Consider the following 23,471-nt stretch of genomic DNA (forward strand, 5'->3'; position numbering starts at 1 on the left):
AGAAGAAAAGGTCCAGAAGAGTCATTGCTGTCACATATAGAGAGGTCATGAAAGTCTGAGGTGGGAGAAAATGCCTTCAGATTTAGCAGTAAAGGAGATAACTATATTTGACTGAGTTGATATTGTCAGAAACTAAGTTGCAAATGGTTGAGAAGAGAGGAAGTGAAGGCAACAAATGTAGAAGGTTGTGTTGTTTTAGGAATTTGGCTAGAAAAGAGAAAAGAGGTAGAGAATGATCATAGCTTGAGGGAATGATGGAATCTGGTGATAGAATTTAAGGATTAGAGAATTATGCTATTCTTCCAGACTGGATATAGATAGATGAAAAATTGAAACATCATCCTTAAAGATTTGAGTTTGTAATTTAATTATATTCATTTATTTAATAGATATTATGTGCCCATGATGTCCCTGGCATTGTGCTGAGTGATAGGGATCAAAAGACAAAAATGAAATGTTTTCAGCCCCCAGACTCATATTCTACAGTTCTAGGGATGTACTAGACTGAATTGGTCATATGTAAGATAGAGAATTAAGAGATTAAAGGAAAGGTCAGCCAAAATGCTATAGGAATGTTTGAAAAGAAAACAAGATTACTCTATAAGAAATCACGGGAACTCTATGTGGAGCAAGTCAGTTTTGAGATAATCCTTGAAGGTAATAAGGAGGGTAACTGACTACATGACTATTCCAACAAAATCCTGAAGTTTTCTCCATAACAAATAATGAACAACGAAAAACTACAGTAAGTGACTTTTCACCCCAGAATTGCACAGCAGATCTGCTAAAAGCCTGAGGCCAATAAAAAAAAAAAAAGGAGGCTCCAAGGAGCAAAATCATTGGCAAAGCAGTGTAGCTATCAAGCTCTGCAAGACTGTTTTTGGTGAAAGAAAGAATTCCCCAGAGAAGCATCAGGGAAGGCAGAAAGGTATTCCAGGCCTAGGAGGCTCCTTAGTACCTTTCAGATTGGAACCTGAAGAATAATGTTCTGAACCTTCAAGATTCAAGGGGATATATAACTCAACAAAAAGGGCTCAGTACAGAAACCCTGGAGACAGCAACCATGTCACCCAAAGGCATGTCAGAGGGCAGAGGCTGGCTCCAGTATAAAACCACAATTCAGGAAGTAAAGAAAAAATTAGTATATCAAAGAAAATTGCTAGTATCAATAATTACCGTAAGTAAATCCCCAAAAAGAACTCTTTAACAGCTGCAAGAATAGCTCCCTCCAAGAAAAAAGATCACAATTAGGACATAAATCCCTAGGAGAAATGAAACAAGATAAAAATAAAATAAAAGCTTTAGAAGAAAATTGGAAGAATAAATAGTTTAAAAGAAAAAATAGTAATTTACAGAGTAAAATATCCCTGAAGCCTAAACAAGACCAAAAAATGAGGGACTATATGAAAAAGGAAGAAATATTAGAAGAAAAATAAAGAAATTTCTTCAATATAAAAAAGAAATTATCAAGGAAAATAAAGGTCAGAGTATTAATTTTGAGGGTCACTTGGACTTCCTGAAAACCATGATTTATTTTTTTAAGCTTACATTATTTCAATCTTCATAATAGCATTTATATAGTCCCAACTACATGTTAAAAGCTAATAAGCACTTTACATTTACTATTTATTTGATCCTCATAGCAATCCTGGAAGGTGGTTCCTATTGTTATCCCCATTTTACAGGTGAGGAAACCAAGGCAAATGGTGATTAAGTGTAACTCAGTTCTTCCTGAGTCCTGGTTTAGCACTCTGTATCTACTGCACTATCTATTTGAAAGAACAAAAGGGCAAAATAAAAGTAAAAAGAAAAGCATACCCTGGTGACTTCATAAAGAAACTCCAAAGGAAAAAGTACCAGGTATGTCAAAGCCAAAATCCAAAACTGACATAATTCAAAGCAAAAAAGAAAGGAAAAAAAAAGTCCTGCTGTGGTTTGTAAGTACACTCAAGCTCATCATTTTTATAACTAAAACATAGTTATAAACCAGAGCAGGTTTTGGAATATGTTATTCTAGAACATAAAAGTTAGGGGTTTACAAAAACTTCCTCTGTCAAAGCTGAATATAATTCTAGACAAGAAATGAATTGGGGAAGAGGTCTTTTAATTTCCTAAATGGTTAAGATTTTATTCCTGAAATCTACTCAATCATGAAAAATCACAAATGTACTGAACAGGTCACGGAGAAAGATTATTGTCATTAAATTGGGTATCTTAAAACAAAAATTCAGAAAAATACTACTGCTTTCACACATTCGTTTGGGATTTTGACAACATGTCAGAGACAAGAATGTGGCAGGATGACATATTGGTCCTCATCAGGCTTATGGACAGTGTTCCTAGAGCCCTTGCCTATTCTGCCTTCCTCTCTGTTAAGGCTTCTTGCAGAAACGCCAGGAGTTTGGGGTCAAGCCTGAAGTTTTGAAGGCGAGTGCCTTGAGGCCCCTGAAGATTTCTTATAGCATCAACTCCTTAAGTCCTGTGGGCCCTGCTTCCCAGAAGTTTGTCATGATGAAAGATCACAGATGGTCCATGAGGAGATGGGTCCTTCCTAGACCCCAGGGGGATAGCCCAGCCATAGGCATTCATGTCCAGCTATAGAACATTGAGATTAGAAACCTGAAAAGTGTCTCCCTCTCTAGCTTCATGTACAAGGGAGCAACATTTCTGACTAATCGGGATTCAAGGCAGAGGCAAGTGAACTGAGCCTCTTGAAGGACGGCCTTGGCACCTTCATATTTCTAAGGAAACTGTTAACTTTAAACATTGTGTTAGTATCACAGAGAGACTGATGACCTGTTTGAAGGTGATTGCAGGCTCTGGGAAGGAGGAACCATTTGATCCAGTTAACTCAATTTTACCTTTGCTTTGCCATCCACCACTAGCCATCTTCCTATAGAGTTGGTTCAAGAGGATGGGAGATAGGGGCTGATTTTCCTGAAATGTTTTCCATCTTCCTGTCATCAGGTCAGCCCAAAGACTCAAAGGTAGAGCACTCCACAAACACTTTGGGGCTAGCCCCATTGTCAGGGGCTGTTCCTGCCTGAAACTGGCTACTTGAATCCAGAAGTACATCCTGGACTCCATGGAATAATTCTTGTAGTTTTATTTGGCCATTTCCAGAATTTGAGGGGCTTCCTTGGCCCTGCTTTGCTCCACACATAGCAGTAAGCTCTCCAAGAGAGATTGGGGATCAGGTAGTGGTCATACTTAATAGTCTTCTCACTGGCATGGTTTAAACTGGAAATTCTCTTCAGCCTCCTTGACCTAGCTCAGGTGCTTCAGACACAGGCCCTAGAATAGATTTACTGCAAATGGATCATCCACTGAGATCTTGTATACTGGTGATTTCTCCAAGAGCTCCTGTCTTTGATGAGGATTTCCTACATATCCTCCTCCACCTGCTCTTACTTCCCAATCACTGCAAGGCTGTTCCAAATGTATATCGTTGCCAGAGCTGGGACAGACAGCAAGGTGAGGTTCAGACTGAGGTACTGCCAGGACTTCCAAATGGCAAACTTCAGTAGGCAGCAACTTGCCAGAAATCTGGAGCTTTAGTCCTGGCACAACTTGAAATAATCTATTTCGTTGTCTTCAAAATGCTTGTAGTCATTGTTTCCAGATACACTGAGTTCGGCAGCTTTCGTGTAGCTATAAGTGGCCTTTGACCAGAAGTTCTTTGCTTTTAACAGTGTTAAAAGTAGGCCATCTTCCATTTGTAGGTGAAACGCCACATGAGCTTCTAATAGCATATAGTTAGAACTGCTTCCAGCGTTTCTAAGCCTCACAGCACTACTTAAAGTGCTGGATGGTTGTGTCAGTGTGACCTTTAATGGCTTTGAACTGGCCAGGAAAGGAGAGGAAGATGATGTTTTGGAGTAATGTTTCAGGTAAGGCTGGAGGAGTTTCTTGACCTCTTCAGGGTTGACATTCCTATCCTAAGGATGAAGCTGAGGAAGGTGTGATAACAGAGCATCAGATAGCACAGAGCATGTCCCATAAACTATGCACAGAGACTGTTTCCTCTAGTCCATAGTTCTTGTTTCCAGAGAATCCCATGAATTCCAGCAGTCACAGAATCATTGTGGGAAGCAAGGACCATGTCAATCCTGTCAGGTCAGAGCAGCTTTCTGCAGTAGGCTTTGGCATAGCATACTTAAACGTGAATTTCTTTGGTGAAGTGATCCTTGGTGCATGAAATTGCTGAAGGAGGCCGTTATAGATATTTCCAGTGTTTTTGATACAGGGTCTGGGTCTCTCCATCAAGTTGCAGGGTATTCAGGATGTCTAAGGAATCAAAGGCCATCGTAGCTTGCATTTCTAAGATGGTGGCATGAGTCAGGTAGTGATATATGTTATTCTTGGTCTTGGGTTGGTGAGTGCCTCAGAAAATTGGTGGATGAGAAAGAAGTAAAGAGCAGTCATGCATTCATCCATTGCTATGTTTAGATTGAATATAGAGGGGCTGAGGTTGGGGCCTAGGCTTGTCTGGTGAAGTCTAGTGAGAAAGGCCACAAATCTCTGCATTGATCATGATTTCAATCCCCCTGGAATTAGCCCATACCTGGGGAAAGGGGGAAGAAGCAGCCCTAACCTTGGGCAGGTTTCCCCTACACAGTCTTTTCTCCATTCCACCCTTCCAATAAGATCTTTGAAATACAAACATAACAAGAGGAAAGAAAAATCAAACCAAACTTCTTATAGACTAAAAAGATAGACTCCCTTGCAGGAGTGATATATTTGAAATATGAGGCTTTTTTTTTTTTTTTTTTTTTTTTTTTTTTTTTTTTTTTTTTTTGTGGGTTGGGGGAGGGGGAGGGTGGAGTAGTAATTGTTCTTGGTATATTTGTGAGGATATGAAGAACTTATTCTACAAAGAAAAATGTGATGATCTATCCACTGGAAACTTTTTCAAAATGATAGGTTAGTGGTAATAGCTTTTTTTCAGGTGAAAAATGATTTTCTAAGAACCAAAAGCTGAAAATCTGTGATCCTGATAGTTAAAACAAAAACAAAAAATAACCTAGTGTTTTAAAGACCATTTAGACAAAAGTGAAGAAGCAGTCTAAAAATCATTTTTTTTTAAGTGACTAAAAACTACAGAAATTATCAGTGACATTCACAAAACCTGTGAGGTTTTGGGATATGTATCACTCAAGATCAATTTCTTAGAATCAGATTTGAACTTTTTTAAATTAATTTTTTTCAGTTATCATTTAACTTGCCCCCTTCCCATATTCTTCCCTCCTCTCCAGTCCCTCCAAAAACCTGTTGAGCATAGTCAGCAAAATCCTGTTGTGTTTTTTTTTGTTTGTTTGTTGTTTGTTTTTTTTCCCTAGTTCCCATATCCTGAACCTTATCTCAGTCTACATATTATTCTAATTAACTCTTGGTCAGAAGAAAGGCAGCGTTCTTCAGCAAGGGTCCCCTGGAATCATGATTGGTCATTGTATTGCACTGCATAGTTCTTGTGTTTCTGAATTGTTATAAATTGTTTTTTTGACTGCTTACTTCATTCTGTATTATTTCATTAGAAGTCTTCCAAGGTTTCTCTGAAACCACTTCTTCATTTCTTTGTGCACAATAACTTAGACGCAGGGTTATTACTATATGTTATTACCAGGGTTATACAAACCTGGTTGGTGACAGAAATGCAGTACCACATATTACTTCATTGTGAGCTTATATTAGTCTGTAAGTATAAAAAGGTATCAGTCAATTCATAGGAACTATAGAAGCCAGAAAGGTAAGATCTTGTAAAGTTTATTTTACTTAGGATTTTAAGTAGGGTACCCAGAGTTCTATGAGAATGAGTTCTTTTTTTTTTTTCTCATACTTTCCACCCCAAATCTCCTACTCTTCTTTAGTTACTACTTGATCCTTTCTTTTGTCTTTTGACTCAAGTACTCTATCTGGCACATAGATAATTTGCATAATTTTGAGGTATTAATGCACCCTAATTTATGAATGCAGTGTAGCTCTCTAACCTTATTTTTTTTTCAGATGCCAAAACCTCTTTAAATATCTTATTTGGAAGGATGAGAGGGTTATTTTTTGTCCAGTGACAAAATGTAGTCCAAAGAGATAATACTAGTCTTAGTAGATAAGGGAATTTCTTTGAGATTGATTTGAATGGAATAAAAGGGAAATGAGAATTCATGTTAGCGTTTTGTAAGGCAAGAAAAACCAAGTTGTCACAAACTAGGGCTAACAGTATTAGGAAGGGTTACACTAACATAAAGACAGATAACATGTTTTTAATGGATCTGTGGTCTCTATAATATAGACACTTCCTCCCATAGTACTTAATTTGTTCATGTCTTCTCATCCTGAATTACATGTATTATAACTACTCCATAGGGAGTCCACCCAACATCCTATTTAGAACACTTCCTTTACTTCTCTTGACATTGTATATAAGTGGAGCATCAGATCGCCCATCAGTTGTCTCTTTCCACATCTAATGTCTTTTCCAATAATACATCTCTGATGCTATCTTTTATATTCTGCTACTTCTTTGTGTATGCAACCTCATTCCAATTTCTGAATTTATCTGATACTTTTATTGGAATGACTTCATTCTTATAAGTGCTTAGAAATAATACCATTGCTTATCCAAGGAGCATATGCCACTAAATTCATTATAGTTAACCATTTTCCACATCATGAGGGAGATTTTTTCTAAACATAGAATTGGAGCAAATGAATCTGTATTTGAGTGCATGTTATGTTCAAGATACTATGTATAAAGTAGTTTAAAGTATATGCATGAAAAGATTACTAATAATTCAGTAAGTGCTAAATAAGTGATACATAAGAAATAGAATCTAAAATCATAATTGTCTAATAATACATACTAAATACTTGGGTGAACGCTCCAGAAATCATTTATGTCTCTCCTGTTTCATGAGCCTTAAAAGCTATTTTCCAGGTCTAATAATGTTAACATTACAGGTTGATATTTTTCCCCGTTTATCACAAAGATTGTCCCCAAATTGTTCATAGAGTCTAATGTCCTGTCATCTCTCAATTGTAATCCTTCTCTGGGAGGTTTCTTTTCTGTTAATCCTTTTCTCTGTGAGCAGGTTTCTTGGGAAGCTTCAGGAGCCTCCAGCCAGAGCAAAGGTAGAATCTCGAATCCTCTTCTTCCTGAATCCTAACTCTGAATCTCCTCTAGCTTCCCTGAAGTTCCCTGGGGAAGTCTTGTCCTTCCCTAATCCAGACTGCTCTCCAGGCTCAATGTTGCCTCTTTTTATCCTCCCAGAGAATGGGCTTGTGGGTACTCCCAGGGGCTTGTGGGAATTATAACGAATGAACTTGCTGCTTTTAAAGGTGTGAATTCTGAGCTAGAGAATTGTTAACTACCAACATAGCACTTAGTAAGAACCTAACAATAGAGTCAATGTAATTTAAGTGTAAATTAAATAGTTATTTACTGTGAAGAACTTTGCTTTGGGGGGAGGAATTAGAAATCTTTTGGAATTAAAAAAGATACTTGTATTACAACTTAAATGATGGGGTAGTCTTTTCTTAAGGTATATTCTTAACTAATCTATATTACCTCCTTATCAGTTTTCCCCCCCTGAGGCATTTGGGGTTAAGTGACTTGCTGAGGGTCACACAGCTAGGAAATGTTAAGTGTCTGAGCCCATATTTGAACTCAGGTCCTCCTGACTTAAGGGCTATCCACTGAGCCACTTAGGTGCCCCTTATCAGTGCTTTTTCATAAAGAAAATGCAAAGAGACTAAGTCCCTACCTTTAGTTTATGCCAGTAATGAATACTCTGCATGTATTTTGTAAGGAACACATTATGTAATAATTCTGGTATATTTCTTTCTTTATTTCTTTTTTTTTTCCTGAGGCTAGGGTTAAGTGAGTTGCCCAGGGTCACACAGCTAGGAAGTGTTAAGTGCCTGAGACCAGATTTGAACTTGGGTCCTCCTGAATTCAAGGCTGATGCTCTATCCACTGCGCCACCTAGCTGCCCCCATAGCCCTCATTTTCAACACTTTTAATAGTTGTGTAATTTATTGGCCAACCATTCCCCCATTTAGAGGCATTTTGGGGGAGGAATGAGGAATGCACATGTACACACATGGATAGATATTACAAAAACTATTGCTGTGAACATCTTTGTACTTTGTACTTTGGATCTATGATCTCATTGATGTGGATATTCCTTCTAGGAAAATCTCATAATAGAAAAGCATTTTTCCCCCAGGCAATACTTAGCTGGTAAATTCTTTTGGTGACTAGTTTGGCAGTTTCTCTTCATGCAGAAAATACAATACATTTTATGATTGTAGAGATTGTGTTTATGCTTTCTTTTATACAAATTACTTTTTTGGGGGGTGGGGGTTATTTCCTTGGAGAATATTCAGATGGATTATTTTGCCAAAGGCTCATTTACCTATTAAAAACAGTTTTCTATTTATTAAATATTGATGTTTTATGTGGATTAAAAGAATAGTTTAAAAGAAACTATTGTGTTTTTTCAGCTCACAGGATTGTTTAAGGTTGCTTTTGTATATCCAAGAATAAAATTACTAATAATCACATGTAAGCATAATTTACCCACCTGCTTGCATTTATTATACTAGCTCAGCTCCAGATTCCAATAAAAAAATTGAGCCAGAGCTAGTTAACATCCATGTTCAAGGATGTGCACAAAACAAGGAGAACTAGAATAATATTCTTGGTTTCCTCCTGCTTTTGTCAAGAAATTTGAGTTTGGGGAGGGAGGATATTTTGAGATACTTCAGGAATGATGCTAGCTGTTTGTCTTAGGGAAACCCATCTCTTTTCTGGTATGTAAGCACTTCAGGTTTACAGTTGACTTTTTAATTTTGTGTTAAATTATCTGCATCCATTTATAACAACATAATTGCAAAATTGATAACAATAATTGTCCTAAGTTTAAATGTAAGAAATAATTAATTTAACCATCTGCTATGTGCGAGAGTAATATTTGTACATTGTTCCTTTTTTTTCATGATGTTGTAAATATAAATAAATAAACGTATAGTTTTCATTTTAAGCTATTTTTTTTTTCAGGCTGTTGAAAATCTCTGTTCCTACAAAGTGTCCCCAACACTCTACAAGCAACTGCGACAGGTTTGTGAAGATCATGTCAAAGCACAAATCCTTCAGTTCAGAGAATATCCTTTTTTTTTTTCTTATATATAAAGTTATATCTTCAAAATCCTCCTTATCTTGTGGAAAAGGATAATTGTAAATTTGTTCAATAGGGTGATTTTTAAGTAACAGTTTTTTACAATGACAGTAGTTTTCATCATTTGAAGGCCAATATGTTCTTGTTAAATGGGCATACTGGATGTAGAAATGGTTGGCAAAAATTCGTCTTGTAGGTTGAACTCTTGAATTTTGACTTTTTTTTTTCCCCTTAAATTGTGTTTCCATATCATGTTTGTATTTTTGTGATCTGCCATATTTAATTGTTCACTGTTTAATTCTTACACTAATCATAGGATTATAAAGTACTTGTGTTCTCTTTATATGTGATGTGACATTTTAGATTTAGATTACTTATTTATTTGGAGTTTATTATGGTATATAAAATAAGATGCTGATCTAAAACTATTAACTGCTGAACTGCTTTATGGTTTTCCTCACTGTTCTTTGGAATAGGGAGTCGTCACCTCAATGATGTGTGTTCCTGGTTTTATTGAAATCTACAATACTACATTCATTTACTTCTAGAACTTGTCTCTTTGGTTGTGTTGATTTTTAACAGTACCTAATTATTTTAATGATTGCTACTTTGTATTATTCTGGAGGTCTAGTCATGCTGGAGTTTCCCCCCACATTCTTAAGTTTTTTTTTCTTATTTCCCTTAAAATTTTTATCACATCTTGGTATTAACATATAGGAATTTCCATGGATGAGATTATACCTTAGAAGTACCTGTTAGGATATTTCAATTAATTATTTGAATGATTTCTTTCTCAATATGTTCATATCCTAAGTATCCCCAAATAGGAATCTCAATTTTGTAGTATTATAAATTTAAGTAATTTCTTAAGTTAGTCTGCATAAGAGCATTTTATGATATGATACATAGAATTCATACAACTAGGAAGTTTCATGTCATTATAGAGGGATATTTACTCTTATTCCCTGTTCATACAACTAGGAAGTTTCATGTCATTATAGAGGGATATTTACTCTTATTCCCTGTCTCTTCCAAATTACCTATATTCTCTCAATCCAGAATGTAGAAGCAACAGTCTTTTGCCCATTGGATTTATAGTTATGGGCTGTTTCTTTAAAATGTAAAACACTCCTAAGTTCCTGATGTGTTTTTATTTTCTTTTAAGATATATTATGGTAATCTGCTTCATAAAACTTAAGCTTGACCAGATGGTCAAGGCTTCATTCAATTCAGTTTTGCCACAGACAGGCCATCCGAGAATAGTTTCCACAGATGCCTTTTTTGTATAATAATTTCACATTAGTAATAGGATGTAAAAAGCTGTAGATATAATCATGTTTTATTTTTCATTTATCTTCATTCATTTAGAACTTAGAGAAGATATCTGTAGCATTAGTATTCTCATAAAGGGAATTAGACTAGAAGAGAATTTCAGTGCTGGTCCCAGCACAGTCTTGGTTATCAGAAGCAAATGTTTCTTTTGATGACTTTAATTTCCAAGGGAAGAGTCCTAAAAATAATCAAGTATATCTCCATTAAGAATTCTTTTCTTTACATAGGTGATATTGACAAAATTTTCTGAGAGGTATAACTTTTAAGGACTTCTTCAACGTAGACATTAATTGCTTATCCCTTGAGTTTCTATTGAATTCAGTTCATTTTAGAAATGCCAATGTATGTAAGGCAAGTTTTGAATCCAGTTCCTCCCCATCATAAAACATGCCACCCTCCACCCTGTTTGCAATCTCATACCTAATCCATACTTGGTTCTGAAGGAGAGCCTCCAGGGTTTTTTATCTAGACTTCTTTATTAATTCTGATGAGTATCTGGACAGTTGATCAATAGGTAAAATTCTTTTTCTCTTTTTTAAGTCAATTTACCTTCCAATGATTAAAATCAGTAGTTTTAAACAGTTTTTTTTAAGAACTTGAATCTTTATCTTTACTAATGTTGACTATTGATTTGTTAACCTTATTCAGTTGATTTTACTGACACAAATTTATAGTATTTCATTTTAATCTCCAGTAACCTAAAAGCATGATTCCATCTCAGATGGAGGTTCTTAACATTTCTGTGTCAGTTAAAAAAAAAAAAAAGCCAAAAACTTCAGGCCCTCCCCACTGTATTCATAACCCTAATCTTTTCCATATTAAAAATAGACCATGTTCCTGTTGATTGTTATGACAAAGTCTAGTTATTCCTAGAGTGTCAGGGCCTCTAGAAATTAAGATCATTAGGTCAAGCCTTATAGAGTTATTAGTACCTTGGTTTTAGTCATCTGTTGGTGGAGACCTAAGAGAGAAACCCTGGATGAAGAAACCACCTGAAAATGGATGAGAGAATAGAAGAATAGAAGCTGAACTGGAATCTGGAAGTAGACACTCAAAAAATATCAAAGAAAGTAATTGAAGGATCAAAGTATCATTAGAACTGACTGAAGAAAAAGATTAAGGGGGAATAAGAGCTTCAATCTTAAAATACATGCTCTTGGATTTAACTTGGATAATTATCAAAATAATATTTTGGGAAAAGAAACGCTGAAATTAAGGCATAAATGAAATTTCCTTAGCAGGTGCTGCACAGATTCTCTAGATAGTGTTTTATTTTTAAAGAAGATAAACAAATGCTGGCAAGATCATTGCAGACAAATGGTAAGTTATTATATTTTTCTGTAATTATTGTATATTGTCTACTTTCACATTCTACTTTAATTAAAAGCTTGTTGAAATAGAACTGCTTGGATTTCAATTTCTGCTTATTCAAATCTTTTGCCCCATTCCTACTGGGGATGAAATGGAATGAAAAAGAAAACAAAGAAGATTTAAGTAATTGGGGTGGAATTATATCCCCTCCCCTGAATGCCAGTCAAGATGAAACGCTTTTTTAAAGATCACAAATACTTCAATCATTACAGAAGGTATAACTCAGACCTAACAGTTCAGCATTAGGTCAAGAAATGATGGTTATTAAATCTCAGCATGGATTTTAGCTGAGAAAAATTGATCTGTAAAATTCTCATCCTAAATGGTACAGCGTTTCTGTTGTTCCTGAGTAAAATCTTTAAATTAAAGAATGAAACAACATTCAATTCAAACAATTAACTAACATTTTTTAATAGTACTGAGCTTTTGTTAACTTGGTTCCCAAATCAATTAAGTTGGGAGTCAGATTGAGGCAATAGTTTATAATGGCTTTTTGCTCTTAAAACTATACATAGATCCAGTTCATTTCTGAGTACCATGTACAAATAATAGGGCATTATTAACTGTATTCTATACATACATATTTTGTAGTTTGTGTTTATTTTTGGAGTGATAGAGAAAGGGAAAGTCTTGTCTTAAATAGTGTTGTCTTTTTGTTTTGTTAGCATTGTTTTGATTGAGGTGAGTGGGTTGCATTTATATGTGTGTGTATGTATAACTATACATAGCCCACATAAATCTTCTTGCTCCACTCATTTATAGGAGTTAAAATCTTACTGTTTATAAGTTATGCCCTATTCATTGTAGTGTTTTTTGTTTTATTGTTTTTTACTGAGGCAATTGGGATTAAGTGACTTGCCCAGGGTCATACAGCCAGGAAGTGTTTAGTGTCTGAGGCCACATTTGAACTCAGGTCCTCCTGACTTCAAGGCTGGTACTCTATCCACTGCGCCACCTAGCTGTCCTCAGTGTATTAACTGTTGGAAAAAACTAGACCACAAAAAAATGAGCATAAAGGAAACAAGCTTGTAGCATTTTCCCTGGAAAAGATTTACCATATCTGTCAGAAATGGCCAATTTAAAAAGATGTGAATTACTTAGGGCCCTATTCATTAGCATTAAAAAAGATATACATACATATGTACATACATAGACACACACATGCATATATATATGTATATAAAACTTGAGATGGTTAATGTTATTAGTAATAAAAATTAAATGTATGTATTAGGAAAATAAAAATTGATGTTTGTTTTTACTTTATAGATCATGATTAGAAGTATTTTCTTGTTTTTGGATCGCACTTATGTACTTCAGAATTCAATGCTTCCTTCTATATGGTAGGTATCTTTTTAAATTTCTGTGGTGTAAGTAAATCTACTAAAAGTATAAGCTTGTTAAAATTTTGTTTTCCCAAGTAGTTATTTTTGGTAACTTGTATATCTAGTTTTTAGGTTGTTTCTTGATAGAAAAGCAAAGCTTTTTTTGACTTCTAAAGTATAAGACATTGTAGTGTAGTGAGTAGAGGACTGGCCTTGAAGTCAGGTAGACCTGGGTTCAAGTTCTGCCTCTTGACACTAATAATTGTGTGACCATGGGCAAGTCATTTAATATTTCATTGCCCAAGGCAACATTTTGTGACAGATGAGTTGCCTATCTGCATTGGTGGAGGAAGTTTCCATACCAGGAGTTCTCTCTACCATTGAAATCACAGGTTCAGGCTAAAGGTATAAAGAACTTTTTTTTTTTCTTTTTCTTTTTTTTAATTCATGTCATTTTTCAAAAATTTTAAATGTATCCATTATCTATCTTCTCTGGAAACATGTATATCCTCTTCCAGGAACCAGAGGTCCAGAACAGGATTGGATTTACCTCAACAGGCTTTGGGGAGAAATCCTTTATGCCAGTGACCACTTCTACTTACCCAGATCTACCCCATGGTGTGTAGACATTGAGTAGCATGTGCCTCTGGCCTCCTTGAATAGAATACAGGTAGGACTGGCCAGAGCACAGTGAGTAGTCCAGGGGTGCGGTAAACGCATCATAAGCACCACAGTAACACCTTTTGTGTCAGAATACATGGGCCTGTTGATTTCCTGTGAAAGATTGGGAAAAGAACTGATAAAGCATATTGTGTTTTCAAAGAAATAGAAATGCTTCATATTCAAAAGTTTAATGAAAAAACTAGGCGGATGTACACATCAGTACAAAAAGGCAAACATCAAAACTGAAAATAATTTGTCACAAAAGAAAAATATCAAAGAATGTAGAAAATAATTTTAATTATTTTTTCAGAGATTAACATTCATATAGTTAAGATGATAGTACTATGTATAAAATCAGATAAAGAATGCCCCACTTAATAGAGTATCTGGTTGGGTTTTTTTTTTCCATAAAGTTGCAGTAAAATATCCTTGATCCCCTTGTTGAAGCAGACTATTTGTTTCTCATATGATAAATGAATTTTCAAGAATTATTTCAGGTTATACTTTTAAAAACAGAAAAAAAAGTAAACTTTGAAATTTAAAGTAGAAATTTTTAAATCCTTAGTCATAACTAGAATGTGGAAAACCTTTGATAATACAAGTAGCAATGATAGCTCATTTATATAACAATGAAAAGTTAACACGTGTGTGTGTGTGTGTGTGTGTGTGTCTTTACACACACACACAGCTTCCTTTTGAGGTAGGTTTTGTTGCATAATATTATATGCATAAGATTGCTATAATAATGTTATAGATGAGAACTCAAGAGAAGTTACATGACTTAGCAATAGGTCACATTTATTAAATGGCAGAGTCAATACTAAAACTTATGTTGCCTGCCTTGCAGTGTAGTGGTCTTTTTTTAATATGAAGCCAGAATTCTTTTTTAAAAATACACACACACACACACACACACACACACACACAAAATTCTCAAAGCCCCTACTATAAAGGGTTATAACACCTTCCATTTGATAACTTGTATGCCTCTACTAGTTTCATCTAACGTTTTAACACTGTCCAAAAACCTTGGCTCATAGGATCCTCCTGACTTTGTTTTATAATATGTACATATATTTTATGAAGTATTTACATAAATGTATGTATATTTTATATATATGTATATATTTATAATATATCCTCATCTTGAAATGAGATTTTTTAATTTCTCTTATTAATAATGTTATTATGCATTGTGTTTACAAGTAACTTTATTCTTCCCTTATGAAGTTTCACTGCTGCCAACAAGTATGAAGATATGTGCCCCAAACATATACTCTATATTGTGGTGGCTTATCAGGACCTATCAAATTAGTAGAACAGATCTGGACATGAGGCATCAGCATTCCAATAGTACTTTACCTTTCTGCAATGCAGTTCAAATATTTTGATCAGTTTCCTGCCTGATCATATGTCAGACTTTCATTCCTAGACCCATATCTTAATTTTTTTTTCCTCACCTCTTGTGGAAGTGGTTAAACTCTAGCACCTACCCTTCTTTATTTTTATAACACCTGTGGGATTTTAAATTTTAAGTAACTGGATGCAAATGCAATTGAATACAATTTAAAATTGGAGAAGAGGATATGAGAAAATAAGAGAACTCATAACTATCTTAAGTAGTGCACAACTACATTGTTCTCTAACTTGCCGAATAGACCTCATTTCCCTGGGCAGTCTCCTGTAACCTGATCCTATATCTTAAGGCATCAGCATTCCTTATCGAAGACACCTCCCACATTCACTGAAGTCTCCTACTGTGTTCTTTGCCAAGTTCAACAATTACCTATTATGTGCTTTATTAGATTTTTTAAACAGGATTTCATCCTTGCTCTATAGAGCTTACCTCATAGGTGAAGTGATGCATTAAAAAGCATTTGTTCTTTTTGTGTCTTAGTTATACAAGAAAAGTATAAGACAAGTTTGTGTGACACGTGACTAGGGAGAATAGAGAAGATCTCATAGAGTAGATCACATTTGAGCTGAAAGGATGAGTAATATTTCAAAAAACTAAAATTTAAGAATCTAGAAGGAGAAAAGAATGGCATTCTGGACCAGAATTTAGTAAGCTACCGAAGTATCTCTTTGTTAGAATGGTTATTCTCTCCAGCTTCCAGTTCCCTTGAGTGCATAAGCAAGGATTTATCTTCTTCATCCCTTTCCCTTGCCTTTCTCCACATAAAGCCATTAGAAAGCTGCCTCAGCATTGTGCAGATCTAATCCTTTGTCCATAAGCCTATGTTAAGAGGTAATGAAAATTGTGTTGCTTCTCTTTACCATCAGAAAAACCAAATGTTAAATAAAACCTCATTTCTTTGAACCATTCACGTAGAACAAATTGTTAAAATATAGATTGTAGAGAGGTAATGTGAAGTAATGGATAGTGAGCTGAACTTAGACTCAAATATTTTGGTTCAAGTCCACTTTTGATATATACTGTGTAACCTAAGTCCCTTAACCTCTCAGTGCTCCAGGATCTCTCTAAGCCTAAAAGTAGAAAACTTACCAATAAAAGTTTTCTTCATTGAGGCCTTCCAATACCAGTGACTTTAGAGGTACAGTTCATATAAAATAAGAACTACATTAGCAAAATTGAGCCATCTTAGTCATTTTAATCTTACTTGATATCTACAGTTTTAACTTAATAGAATTTTGATACATGCTACCCTTATGTCAACTTTTATAACAAGGTTTAAAAAATTGATTTTCCTAAATCAGTAAATTCAGATGTATTAGTAGTTTTGGGGTATTGTTTTAAAAAATATATATCTAGCATTAGGTGCCAAATTTAAATCTGGTTGGAATTCAGTATTATTCTTTAACAGAATGTTAAGAGCTAGAGTACCTTAGTTTGAATCCTGGCTCTGTTACTCATTCCTTATGTGATCACAAGGAAATCACTTCACCTTTCTGGGCTGGTACTTTTAGATTGATATATTATGCATTTTCTAACAATCATCTGTAAAAAAATGGTTATTTTCTAGGAACACTTTAGAGTCTCTAACATGTCTTCACTAAAAAAAGTCTCAGAATTATAGTGTTAACTTTGAAGAGTGTCTGGGTGTTTGAAAAATTCTTCTAAATCTATTTTAAAAAGAAATTTTTTTCAATTAAAATTTTGAAGAATTTTAATGGACATACTAGACTTAAGAAACTAAAATTCATTATTTTTATTAAAATTTAAAATAATTAACATCAGTTTCAAATTATCTGGAAAAAATGGTTTACATAAATTTCTAACGAAGAACATTGTTTTAGAAATATGATATTGTACGTGAAATTAATATATTGTATTAATACTTGAGGAAACAAATTTATTGTTTTTCTGCCTAAGACTTTATTTTTAACTCAAAGGAATTGATTTTTTTATACTTTGTTTTTTTAGCCTTACCTGGGGAATGAAGTATTCAAAATACACGATTTTTAAAAATTTATAGGTCACCATATCCTGTAAGCACTGGAAATTTTTTTTATCCTAATCATTTATATCATGAAAATATTTATAAAAATATTTCCTGCTTTGTTAAGCATTACACTAAATATAATTTAACTTTCCTTGATTGATTCAAGGTATTAAGAACTGTTTTTTTTTTTTTTTTTTTTTTTTAAAGGAGGTGATGATAGATTTTTTTTTTTCTTGCCTAGGTCACCTGGCAATGCTCACTGCTCTCAGTAGAAATGATTTTCCCCGTTTCCCACCTCTGCTGCCACCCTCCATTACTTTTGATCTAGAATAGCCCTGAAGAACTATAGGTTGCCATAGTCAAATAGATGACCAGTTTTCTTTTGCCTATAATATAAATTGTGTGTACATAAAACTTGAGTGAGTAGTCAGCATTATTAGGCCTAAAGAGAGTACATGAGCTGAGCTTTATGACAGCATTTTAAATGTAATAGTCATACTTTTAATGGTTCTCTCCACCTCTGATTGAACCTTTTCTTAAAATGTAGTAATAGATCTTATGAACTATCTATCACATTTTATCTGCTTTTATACTCCCATCTCTTCTCTGAAAGGAGCAAGCTGGATTTCATTATCCAGTGTCAGTATTGTTATGACAGTTCATTTCCTTAATGTTAGTCATATCTACCCTTTTTTTCCAATTTATGGCTATCTTCTAGATAGTTGAGTTTGCCAGAAGTTGGACAGATAAATGAGACATTTCTCTATGACTGGGGGTGGGGTGGGTAGAAGTAATCTGATTTGTATCACCAAATGAAAAATAAGAAACTATGAATATAATCAGCCCTTTGAAGATCAGTTTACTTTCATCTCATTCTGCCAGTATTGCCTATTGGAATCTAAGAAACTTTTAATGTGCCTGATTTTGCTTTTTTAAAGTGTAAAATAAAATGCAAAATGAAAGGTTAAGCTTTTTTAAAAGATTAATTTTCACTGAAATAAGACAGATTAAAACAATCTTTATACTAAAAATGTTTAAAAAAAAAAAAAAAGGAAGCCTGAGACTTGAGTAATAAAATTTAAACAAATTTTCAGTATAGTTAATAATTATTGTACTTCTGAAGTGTTTTAAAATGATGAAAACTTTCTTGGCTGTGCATGAGAAAATATTTGTGTGGCTCAGAAACTCTTGACATTGTACAATGATTTTATTCATGGAAGACATTTTTTCTGCCTTAAAAAGTATCAAAACCTAGCTCAGAAAGTATCTGTGTGAGCAACTGTTTATGGCAAGGTTTTTCCACTAAATTTTAACTATGATGAAATCTTGAAAGAGATATTTTTAGCAAAACCATTTACAATTTCGCATTTCTAATTCACATGAAAATATTCTCTTTAACTGAAGAAAAATATAGGATGACTTTATGATAATTTGTGATTATAGAAATGTATAAATGTTAAATGTACATTAAATATTTGAGTATATATTTAAAAATTAAAAGAAAAGTAATTCCTTTTCTTATGGTGATGAGATTTACAACTAGATGGGCTCTTAGAGATCATCTTATCCGGTCTCCTCATTTTATAGATATGGATGTTGTGGCTCAGGGATATAATAAAGGACATTTCCAAAGTCACATAAGTAGCAGATGTCAATGCTAGGATTCAAATAGAAGTTTCCTTGATTCCAAATCCTTTATTTTTCTTATTAAGATTATGGTGGTGGTGGTGATGGTGATGATGATAGTCAGATTCATTAAATAATATTTGAATTGGCTTCACACAGAAACAAAATAGCATGAGAGGATGTGTGTGGGTGTCTATATTTGCAGACCTAGTAACAAACTGTGTGTCTGTTTTCTAAGGGCCAGCCTAGCTGTGTATACAAAAGCTTATCACCGGAAGGTTGGCTACCAGGTGGTGCTTTTTTGGCCATAGCAATCCATGAAATGGACAGAAAGACAATATGGCCCTTGGTGTTCTATTCAGTGCCCCTTTACTTCTATAGTGACTAGAAAGTGAAGCAGAGGGCACTAAAATTCACACAATCTAAGACCATCTACAAACATTCAGTATTGGTACTCTTAATGTGTGATTTTTGTCCCAACAATCAAATTTTCACACTACCGAGGAACTGAACCAAATTCCTATTGGCATTTGCTACGAAAGAAACCAGGAGAATTAAAGATTACAACTAAATGGAAGGTCAAATTAGAAGTTCTCTTCAAGGAAGTAAATAAAAGAATTAGTCTCATCATGCACCCAAAAAACAAATGCCTTATTAGTGTTTCTCATTTTATTTAAGAAGGTTGGAAGGCGCTGGATGATAAGTACTTGAATGATATAAAATGAAAACCATTTTATAGGAATATAGTAGCTATGAAAACAGCCTCTTCAAAACAACAGTATTCATCAAAATAAATATCGTTTTAGAAGAGGATTTAAAATAAGAAAATATTTCATAGATTATAGAAGCTCCATTTAATGTAAACTGTCAACTCCAGATAATGGAAGTCTTTCACCATTTTATGAGTGGTGGTGGATAATTTAGCTAGTAAATAGTCATCACAATTCCAGGGTTTAAAAGAGCCTATAAATTACCTTAGTCAACAAACACTTCTTTGACAAGTAGAAAGATGTGGCAGCTAAAGGTATTACTTATTTATTCTTAAAAAATAATTTGCCTAATCTTAATACTAGAAGATGATGAAATGCAAGAAGTAGTTTCACTTCATGAAACACTAAAAACCAGTTGAGTAGAAAAAAAAGAGCTTGGCATTAGATCTGACTATATCATTCCTAGAGCATTTAAAATCAGAAAGAGTAGCAAATAGAATTAAAATTTCACCCTAAGATAAAAGTTTTTTAATAATGATACATTCTCATCAGCCATAATGGTAGAACCATAGTATTTGGATTATACATCTAGTATTTGACCAGATACATGTGAGGTAATTCTTTAGAGCTAATACAGAATAAGTATTCTGAGACTGATTTTTCAAGATAACTGAAAAAAGAATCACCAAGACTGCATTGATGGAAAATGTATGAGAAAACATCTTTACTTGGGAAATCTTCGTGAAATTATAATAGGTTATCTTTTATGAAAATAGAGGAACAAGCAGAATTAAATGTAAAACAAGTATATGTCAACCTGACATATTTGCAAGTGTCTTGGAAGATGTCCTCAAAAAACTCCCTGTTGATATCAAGATTTTCCAAATTTTCTGGTTCATAGGACATTGTACAAAGTACATCAAGCCCTGGAGTGTAAAAGTATCTGTTTTGTGTGAGGCTCTGCTGGCTAATACTCTAGGGAAAGAAATCTGTTGTCTTAGAGGATAAAATTGATAATAAATTAACATTGTCCATACTATGATATGCTGCTGATTTGGCACCCTATTAACAAGCAATACAAATGACAACTAATTGAGGCTAGAATTGTTTAGGAGGAAACTGGACTGGATTAGATTTGAAAAACTAGTGCTTCTGTAGTCCCAAATTAAGTGCCACAAAAAGCTAAAATTAAAAAAAAAAAAAAAAAAGTGTTCTCCCAGATTTCTATATCACTAATGGAATGCAATATGCATAGAAGAATTAAAATTACATTAAAAGATCAGTGGAAATGTATGATGAGCAAAGATAATTGAATTTATATCTTATGAAAAGCTGAGAGGTCATCTAGCCCGACTCCTTCATCTTGAAGATGAGGAAAAGGTGTTAAGTGATTTACCCAAGATCACACAGGTAGTGAGAAGTAGAGCTGGAATTTAAATAGGGTCTTCTGACTTCAAATACAGTGGTACAACTCCACTGCACCCTACTGCCACGTCTAAGCTTCAGTATGTTATAGGTAAATTGCATGTAATAAGCAATATAAAAGACATTCAGATCAACAGTTGGGTGTTTTGATACCTTTGGGCCATTAAAAAGAATAAGAAAAAAGGCCTCCAACATGTTGAGTAGGTCCTCTGTGGAAGATTTATGGAAAGACATGGATAAGAATCACAGGATGAGAAGGCATTGGAAGGGTTGCAATCTACATTGGTGGAGGGAGTACCCACACTGATGAAATCATGGATCTATCACAGTAAGTATACATATATAGATAAATATGCAGTTAAAGAATGTTTTCACAAAACCGAATAAGTTATGGGTATGTATCTGTTATATAAGGAATAAAATTTTGGCCAAAATAGCAGGAAAAAAAATGAGATTTAGAAAAATTTTGTAGAGAAGCAGAAGTAGAAAAAAAAATCTAATGAAGAAAAGGAAATATAGTGAGTTGAGTGGATGGAAGTAGTAAACCAAAGACCAAAAGACTAGAATCTAAGACCCATAAAATTCATAGTCGGTCACCTACTAAAATTAGTTTGAAGCCTTGAATTTAGGTGAGCTGCATTTATGGTGCAGGTTTACATTTGATATGGTGTAGTTAAAAATTTGTATATTGTACATGTTAGACTAGAAGTGGGGCTTTATGACGACATTTGAAAATAAGCTTGCCCTGTTGCTTTAAAGTAGTACAGTCTTATTTCTATTCTAGGAATTAACTAATATTCTCTTTTTTTTTTTTAATTTAATTTTTACAAAAATTTTATGCATAGGTAATTTTCCATAATTGACAATTGCAAAACCTTTTGCTTCAACTTTTCCCCTCCTTCCCCCCACCCCTTCCGCCAGATGGTTGACCAATACATGTTAAATATGATTAACATTTAATCTCAAACTATGTACAAAAAACATTGGGTGTTTACCAAAAAAAAATGAAATTATCCCTGTCCTTGAGGTGTTTACCTTTTAAAAGTGTTGAGGAAGAAATGAGGAAACATACACATATACAAAATTTGGAGGGAAGGGAATACACCAATGATTACTAATCAGGAAAGTATTTCTAAGAGGTAGCCTGTGAATTGAGCCTGAAATGAAAGAACAATCCAGGTATAGCATACATTCTCTCAGAGGCAGGAATTCGAATATTACGTATATGTTTGCAACATAGAATGGGTGAAGGGATAAAATATGTAATCATCCTGAAAAGGCAAGATATGCCATTTAAAGAAACTTTTGGTGTACTGGTAAAAAAGATATTTTTGACATTTTGATGTACTTAGAGAATTGACATTTTTGCTAATTCTATAATACTAAAACTAATCATATTTACTGGCCACCCTGTTCTAACTTTGTTCTTTATTATTTGTACAGGGACATGGGATTAGAACTATTTAGAAACCACGTTATTAGTGATAAACTGGTTCAAAGTAAGACTATTGATGGAATTCTTCTGCTAATTGAACGAGAGAGAAATGGTGAAGCTGTGGACAGGAGCTTATTACGAAGTCTTTTGAGTATGCTCTCTGATCTTCAAGTAAGTATATAATCTTAAGATCTTTTCAATGCTGTTGATAAATCTGACATACTAGAGTCTTAAAAAGGGGCTTTGTAAAAAGTTACATAATTTTCTACAATAAATTCGGTTGGTTTTTATATATTATTTAATGGGAAAAAAGGCATTAAAGGACCATTTTTGAAGTTGGGAAGATAAAGCTTCTGTGTCAGTCTCTGACATATCATTTCTATAAGTCTATACAAGGCAAGTCATTTAACATCTCAGTGGCCTAGGTAAAACTTTTAGAATGCAAGTTACTGTTTTCTGTACCAGGAGAATGAATTTCTATTTTGGAAGTTTATTAAATTAACAAGGTCACAGGTATAGACCCATCTTCTTCTTTTTTGAGGGGGAAGGGAGGATAGAAAAACATTTTTCATTTAAAATAGCACTTTTTTGAGATGCCAGTTTTGGGAAACAAAAGTGGCAGTGATGTGGTTTGTGCTCCCTTTAAGAAACTAATCCTTTCAGATTGATTTGTTCCTTTCTGATTCCCAGCCCCTCCTAGCTGATTCACAAATCCTGTCAAAAGCACCCTTTTAAATTCCAGTAGGAGATCTGGGCTCTCACAACCCTCACTCAGATCTGAGCCAACTTGGGGTGTTACTCACAGGCCCCTTTAGCTAAATCTCTCATTATAAAAGAGCCAAGCTGAAGTTCTCTCTTTGCAGAGGTTCCTAACATAGCAGCCTTACGGCTGGCATGCCAAGGATCTCTGTCCACTGGAATCCCATTTCTAGTGCCCTTTTATCTCTACCTTCACCTTTTACTAACTAGACTTTAACTTTACTTCCAAACCCCATAATAAACCTCTT

At 34.3% G+C, this 23,471-nt stretch overlaps 1 protein-coding gene and 1 pseudogene across 2 annotated transcripts in view; one reads left to right on the forward strand and one right to left on the reverse strand.

Annotated features, from left to right (window-relative positions):
• Positions 1-23,471, forward strand: part of CUL4A (cullin 4A) — a 59,304-nt gene that overhangs the window by 7,471 nt on the left and 28,362 nt on the right. The window contains exons 3-7 of one of the 2 annotated variants that reach the window (XR_012487824.1): positions 9,056-9,159; positions 11,756-11,825; positions 13,146-13,219; positions 13,720-13,871; positions 22,473-22,588. Coding sequence is in view for 1 of the 2 variants with exons in the window: in XM_074299568.1 (XP_074155669.1) it covers positions 9,056-9,159; positions 11,756-11,825; positions 13,146-13,219; positions 22,473-22,635 (411 nt within the window). In the remaining variant the exon portion in view is untranslated. Of the gene's footprint in view, positions 1-9,055; positions 9,160-11,755; positions 11,826-13,145; positions 13,220-13,719; positions 13,872-22,472; positions 22,636-23,471 lie in introns of those variants that run through there. The other variant, XM_074299568.1, reaches the window with a different exon arrangement.
• LOC141559593 (tetratricopeptide repeat protein 39A pseudogene) lies at positions 2,969-4,263 on the reverse strand (annotated as a pseudogene).

Source organism: Sminthopsis crassicaudata, chromosome 3 (genome assembly GCF_048593235.1).
Source record: "Sminthopsis crassicaudata isolate SCR6 chromosome 3, ASM4859323v1, whole genome shotgun sequence".
Taxonomy (NCBI): Eukaryota; Metazoa; Chordata; class Mammalia; order Dasyuromorphia; family Dasyuridae; genus Sminthopsis; species Sminthopsis crassicaudata.